Below are 7,015 nucleotides of genomic sequence, written 5' to 3'. Positions count from 1 at the left end.
TTTACTTTTTCTTCAATTAAAATTCTTCTTTTAAGAACCTGATTGCTTTTTCCTTGTTCTTAAGATCCAAGGGTTTGGGTCTGTGTTCACCTCTGCAAATTGGTGAGGATTTTTATCAAGCCTTCCCCAGGAAAGGGGGTGTAGGGCTCGGAGGGATTTTGGGGGGGAAAGACATTTCCAAGCAGGCTCTTTCCCAGTTATATTTTGTTAGATGCTTGGTGGTGGCAGCCATAAAGTCCAGGGACAAAAGGAAAAATAGTTTGTACCTTGGGGAAGTTTTAACCTAAGCTGGTAAAAATAAGCTCAAGGGCTTTTTCATGCAGGTCCCCACATCTGTACCCTAGAGTTCAGAGTGGGGAAGGAACCTTGACAGGATGGTTTGATGTTGCCTATGATAGCAATGTGCCCCTTTTGTGTGACTGTTAGCAAATCTCTCCAAAGGCCAGAGATGGGACATGAGAGGGGGAGAGCTCTGAGCTACCACAGAATTTTTTCCCAGGTGTCTGGCTGGTGGGTCTAACAGACTGCCATATTTGGGGTTGGGAAGGCATTTTCTTCCAGGTCAGGTCGGCAGAAACCCTGTTTTGTTTTGCCTTCCTCTGTAGTGTGCAGCATGGGTCACTTCTTTGAACTATAGTAAATGGTGGATTCTCTGTAACTTGAAGTTTTAAATCAAGATTTGAGGACTTTAATAATTCATCCAGAGATTATTGGCCTATTACAGGAATGGGTGGGTGAGGTTCTGTGGCCTGTGATATACAGGTCAGACTAAAAAAATCATAATAGTCCCTTTAGGCCTTAAAGCTTGAGTCTAAGATGTACAAACCCAAACTGAAGCTGGAATAAGAACTGCCTCAAGATAATCCCAAATGTGTAAAATACTGCAGAAGTTTGCTGAGGAAATGTATGGCACAAACGTTTTGCCAAATTTTGAGAGAACTATGGCCATAAAAGTAGCTAGTCTTAACTAAAAAGTGATGCAGTGCAAATATTGAAATCAAATGCATTTTAAGATTTTTAAAATATTCTCTCCAAGTTACAGATTTTACAGTCAGAAGGGGCCACTGCAAGCAGAGAACAGATGGGAAAGGCTTTCATTCTGCCCTAAATTGCATCCGATGAAGTGAGCTGTAGCTCTGGAAAGCTCATGCTCAAATAAATTGGTTAGTCTCTAAGGTGCCACAAGTCCTCCTTTTCTTTTTTCGTTCTGCCCTAAGTACCTTGTCTGAAACAGCGTGGTTAAGGGCCCGCTATCCCGGGTAACAAACTGGGAAAGTACTGTGTTGCTAAGCCCCGATCCGCTTGGAATAAGTTAGTGACAAACGGGGTGGTTCAGATTGTGTTTTCTATTTTCACTTCTACAAGCGTCTAAGTTTTTTCTCCTCGGGGCCCCGGAGTCCAGCACCGGTCAAATGCCTGTAGCGCTCCCTTGAAGTAAGTCTTATTCCAGGGGGTCAGAGCGGGCCTGAAGCAGTCCTGCACCGCGTGCGCTAAACGCCGGCCCGGCCTGGCAGGAGAAGGCGGAGAGCCCCCTCCCGTTACACGAGCTCTCTGCGGCAGGCGCCCGAGGGCGAGCGGCCGCAGCCACTTCCCACCAAGCCACGCGTCACGGTGCCCGAGGGCCAGCGGGCGCTGCGGGCTGGGCGGGGACCGGGACTGCTGAGGCGGCGCCCCGGTTTCTGCAGGCGGCTGGGCGCGCTTTCCCCAGCAGCGCTCCCGGGCCTGGCTATCGGCGCTGGCCCCACCTGGGGCTCTAGCTGGCCCCGTCCCCGGACCGACCCCGGACAGCGCCGGGCCGACGGCGACGCGCGCCCCGGCCCCCGGCGGGCACGCGTCCGCTTCCGGGGGAAAGGTGACGAGCCGCGCCCCCGCTCTCCCCGTTCCCAAGATGGCGGCCGCGGGCGGCGCGGGGACGGCGGCCGCGCTGTGGAGCGAGGTGAATCGCAGCGGCCAGAACGGAGACTTCGGCCGCGCGCTCAAGTCCGTCAACAAGTGTGAGTCCCGCGCGCGCGCAGCACCCCCTCCTTCCCCCCCCCCAGCGCGCGGTGCGGAGGGGCCGGTCCGAGCCGCGCCGGAGCCGGAGCGTGGGGGTTCCGGGCCGCGGCGAGACTCCCCGCGTCCAGCGCCGGGCTGGTACCGGTTCCGGGGTGCCGGCCCAGCTGCCACGCCTGGCCGTTCCGGGCCCGGGCCCTGCCCCTTCTCCCCGGGCCCTGGGAGATCCCTGGCGCTCGGTGGCGGGCAGCGCTGCCGGGCCCCGGGACTGCCCCCCCGCCGGGCCCGGTGCAGCGCTCTCTGCAGCCCGCTGTGCAGGCCGGTGCCATATGCCGACGTGTCACAAACACGCTGGTCTCGGGCTGTCCCGGGGCAGCGCCGGCTGCGCCTTGATGGGCTGGAGCAGCGGATCTCAACTTTTCCAGGCTGTGCCCCTTTCAGCAGGCCCACGGGTCTTATGAACCCCCAAGTTTCACCTCACTTATAAACTATTTGCAGATGATACAAAACTATTCTTCCCAGGCAGACTGCGAAGAGCTACAAAAGGATCTCTTATACAAAACTGGGTGACTGGGCAACAAAATGGCAGATGAAATTTAATGTTGATAAATGCAAAGTAATGCATGTTGGAAAACATAATCCTAACTATACATATACAATGATGGGGTCCAAATTAGTTGTTACCACTCAAGAAAGAGATCTTGGAGTCATTGTGGATAGTTCTCTGAAATCATCCGCTCAATGTACAGTGGCAGTCAAAAAAGTGAACAGAATGTTGGGAATTGTCAAGAAAGGGATAGATAGTAAGACACAGGCAATATGATATTGTCTGTATAAATCCATGGTATGCCTTCACTGTGAATACTGCGTGCAGATGTGGTCGCCCCATCTCAAAAAAGATATATTGGAGTTGGAAAAGATTCAGAAAAGGGCAACCAAAATGATTAGGGGTATGGAACAACTTCCGTATGAGGAGAGATTGATAAAACTGGGACTTTTCAGCTTGGAAAAGAGGCGACTAAGGGGGGATATCATAGAGGTCTATAAAATCATGAGTGGTATAGAGAAAGTAAATAAGGAAGTGTCATTTACTCCTTCTCATAATACAAGAACAAGGAACCACCAAATGAAATTAATAGGTAGCAGGTTTAAAACAAACACAAGGAAGTATCTTTTCACACAATGCACTGTCAACCTCTGGAACGTCTTGCCAGAGCGTGTTGTGAAAGCCAGTACTGTAACAGGGTTCAAAAGGGAGTTAGATAGTTTCATGGAAGATAGGTCCATCAATGGCTATTAGCCAGGATGGACAGGAATGGTGTCCCTAGCCTCTGTTTGCCAGAAGCTGGGATTGGGTGACAGGGCATGGATCACTTGATGATAACCTGTTCTGTTCATTCCCTTTTGGGCACCTGCCATTGGCCACTGTCAGAGGACATGATACTGGGCTTGATGGACCTTTGGTCTGACCCAGTATGGCCGTTCTTATGTTCAGTGGTTTTCAAACTTTTTGAGCTGGACCCCCCACCCCCCTTTGAGTTACAATTTTCAGTTGTGTACCCCTGGCCCCCCCCCCTCCCCAGCCCAGACAAAAAGAGGTGAGTCGGGGGTGGAGGTGGTGCTCCCTCTCTGAGCTCCACCGGGCTGAAGCCCAAGCTGCCTGGCGTCACCGCACGTTCACCCAAATGTTTCTCCAGGCCCCCCACAGTTTGAAAACCATCTCAAGGGACTTTCATTACATCACATGTTAATGTATTGAGAACGTCTCCATCTATGGATATTTGTGTTCTCAGCTCCCAGGATCCTGATTCTGCAGTTGGGTCTGTGTGGGCAGCGGCTTATCAACCTCAGTTAGGCATTTCATGTTCTCAGAAGCCTGTCTGCATGGATCTGATTTCAGGATCAGGGCGCCAGTATGTCCTGTGAGCGTAATGCGGGTGGTCAGGCAGCTGGTGTTCTGTGGTCACTGCTTTTCATGCTGGCTGGTTTTGTTTTATTCTTTCCTAGTGCTCCCCTCATCTTTTCATTTAGCCACTTGTTTTTGTAACATTACACTTAGCCCTGGTCTACACTCGGGGGTGGGGTGATCGATCTAAGTTACGCAACTTCAGCTACGTGAATAACGTAGCTGAAGTCGACGTACTTAGATCGACTTACTGTGGTTTCTCCACCGTGGTGAGTCAACTGCTGCCGCTCCCCCGTCGACTCTGCCGGCGCCTCTCGCAGCGCTGGAGTACAGGAGTCAACGGGAGAGCGCTCAGGGCTCTATTTATCGCGTCTAGACTAGACGCGATAAATTGATCCCCGCTGGATCGATTGCTGCCCGCTGATCCGGTGGGTAGTGAAGACATACCCTTAGATTGTAAGGTCTTCCAGGGAGGGATTGTCTCTATTGCGTTTCTACAGTGCACAGTGGGGCCCTGGTTTATAGGCTCTACAGTAATACAAATAATAAAGAAAAGCATCTACAGTACAGTAGCAAGATGCAGACTATATTTTATTGAGTAGTAATATTATGTGAACAGTTCCATTGCTAAAGTATGATGTGGCTTCATAAATCCATTGGTTTGCAATCGGGCTACCCTTGATAGAGGAAAAGGGAGAATACTGATGGAAGGAGAAGCAAGAGAGGAAGGGCGCATATTTAGGCCCTAGTCCTGCATCAGGGGCTGTCGTTAGATAGTGTTTGGGATTCAGTTTGGTTATGTTTAACTGGGCAGCCTAGATACAGTTTCTGAAGAGATGTTTTCTAGGGGTTAAGTTCACCTTGCTGTGTCTCCATAGATGTATTAGAATTCTGAGTTTTGTCAGTTTTGTAGAGGCACCCGTAAGCTTTGTGAAATCAGAGTTTGGGAGCATTGGGTGGCACCCAGGGAGCTTCAGCCCTGAGAGATTTCGGTGTGGAGGAAGGAGCCTTGGTTTGTGTATGCAGCTTTGGAAGCAGCTGACCTATGGCTAACTGGAGTTTGGACAATCAGGGTTGAAAGGTGTTGTCATATGACTGCTAGTCTGGTATCTAAAGCGGTGTAGTCTGAGGGTGGTATAGGGAAAGAGCAGGTACTTTTCTCTTTGACATGTTTTTGGGGGAAGGAGTGGATCTGTTTTTTTTCCATAGTCGAACTTTCAACAATTAATGTCGTGTGGCAAAAATACAAACCGTGTTCCAAATTTTTCCCTATCATCTTTCCCTGGTAGCAAGCCTCTGGGTCCTGAAATTAATCCTCTTGTCGACCTGGACTTGCTTTGCTTTTTCTCAGTGTGCTTGCCCTTTTGTTCCTGAGTAGGGATTGCAGAATTGATGATGCCCAGTTCTTGAGAACCTGTTAGTCAGGCTTTGACCTCTGATCTGCAAAGTGACGTGTGAGTGCAGTAACCCTGGTGCTATCTAGCCCTCCCGTCACTTTCACACTTAGCTGACATCAAGGCTTGGTCTGCCCTAAAAAAAAAATTCTACCAGTATAATTGGCGATTAATTGTGTTATTTATTTATTTAATTTATTTATTTATACCTGTAATACTGGTATAAACCCTACTGTGGAGGCAGTTTTACCAGTATAAGGTATTTTATACTGGTATAGCTTTTGCTGCCTAAACCAGAATGAGCTATACCAGTATAATCACTTTTATACCATTATACCTGATCCACTCCAGGGGTTTTTGGCCACTTCTACGTCACTGGGATTGTTAAAAGCAGTTCAACTTTCTAGTCTAGACAAGGTCTGAGACATTGTCTGGATTTTAATTTGATGAACTCTGATTTTAATGGGAAGTAGGAAAGGAGTTAGAGATTGTGATAACTCTCTTTGCTTCCCCAAGTGTTGCAGATCAACAAGGATGATGTGACTGCCCTTCACTGCAAAGTGGTGTGTCTCATTCAGAATGGAAGCTTCAAGGAAGCCCTCAGTGTAATCCACACCCACACCAAAGTGTTAACCAGGTGAGTGGTAGCCCCACAGGCTCCTGCAAATGAAAAAAACACAAGCCCCAGGAAGCTATTAATCTAGGTAGAAGGGTGGTGCTGGTTGGCAATGGCTGTTGCTGATGTTTTCAGTGTTTCACATGCTTAACTTTAGGCTTGGTCTATACTACACAGTTAGGTCAATGTAAGGCAGCTTATGTCAACCTAACTATGTCAGTATACGCACCACAGCCTTGCTCCCTCCAATGTAAGTGCCCTACTACACTGACAGAACTCCATCTCCACAAGAGGTGTAGACCTTATGTCAGTGTAGTTACGGTGACGTAGTATCTGTGTAGACACTTATATATGCTGTTGGCTGTCATCCAGTGCAGCTGTGAAATTGACAAGAAAGCTGGCTCCTGGCTCACCCATTGGGCTGCTACCAGGTCTCTGCTCCAAGCCGGGCTGTCACCTGAGCTCCCCATTCCTCTCTGGGAGCCCTACTGCCCCCCGGGGTCCCAGTTCCCCAGCGGGAACACGGCAGCTGACCAGACTACGGGTGCTGATTTACCTGCCGGAGGTGAGAAGCCCCGGGCGACTTGCCCCCCACTCCTGACTGGGAGCATGCAGGCGAGAAGCCTTGCGGGGGCAGCTGGACTTCCAGTGCGGAGTGGTGTGGAACTGAGAGCCCAGGCCAGTGGAAGTGCTCATGGTGAGGATGCACAGCACTGACAGAAGAGGGGTAGTGTGGACATCAGCCACCGTGGTAATTACTGTGGTGGCTGTAAGTCGATCTAACATAGGTCGACTTAAGATTGTAGTGTAGAGGTGCCCTTACTCTCATAAGCACTCCTGTGAAAGACAATGGAACTGCTCAGGTGAATAAAGTTCAGAATATGCAAAAGCGTTCCCAAGACTGGGGCCCATTCCCCTCCTTATCTCCATTTTCCCATCTGTGAAACTGCAGTGATAAATGTTACGTATCTACCTTCCTGCCTCACAGGGCTGTTTGTGGCCTAGTGTCTGTGCAGTGGCTTAAGATGAAAACTGCTATGTAAGAACTCACTATTAGCAAAACTAATGTATGTACTGTCAGAAGCACTTCCCTATGGGAAAGCAAGA

The 7,015-nt window shown here is 49.7% G+C and overlaps 1 protein-coding gene across 1 annotated transcript in view; it reads left to right on the top strand.

Annotated features, from left to right (window-relative positions):
* The first annotated feature begins 1,838 nt into the window (after positions 1–1,838).
* The window catches only part of SRP72 (signal recognition particle 72), a 47,593-nt gene continuing 42,416 nt past the window's right edge, over positions 1,839–7,015 (top strand). The window contains exons 1-2 of the mRNA XM_048846865.2: positions 1,839–1,994; positions 5,809–5,929. Coding sequence (XP_048702822.1) covers positions 1,889–1,994; positions 5,809–5,929 — 227 coding nt within the window. The 5' untranslated portion in view covers positions 1,839–1,888. The remainder of the gene's footprint in view (positions 1,995–5,808; positions 5,930–7,015) is intronic.

Source organism: Caretta caretta, chromosome 4 (assembly GCF_965140235.1).
Source record: "Caretta caretta isolate rCarCar2 chromosome 4, rCarCar1.hap1, whole genome shotgun sequence".
NCBI lineage: Eukaryota > Metazoa > Chordata > Testudines > Cheloniidae > Caretta > Caretta caretta.
This window is presented reverse-complemented; position numbering and strand designations above follow the sequence as displayed.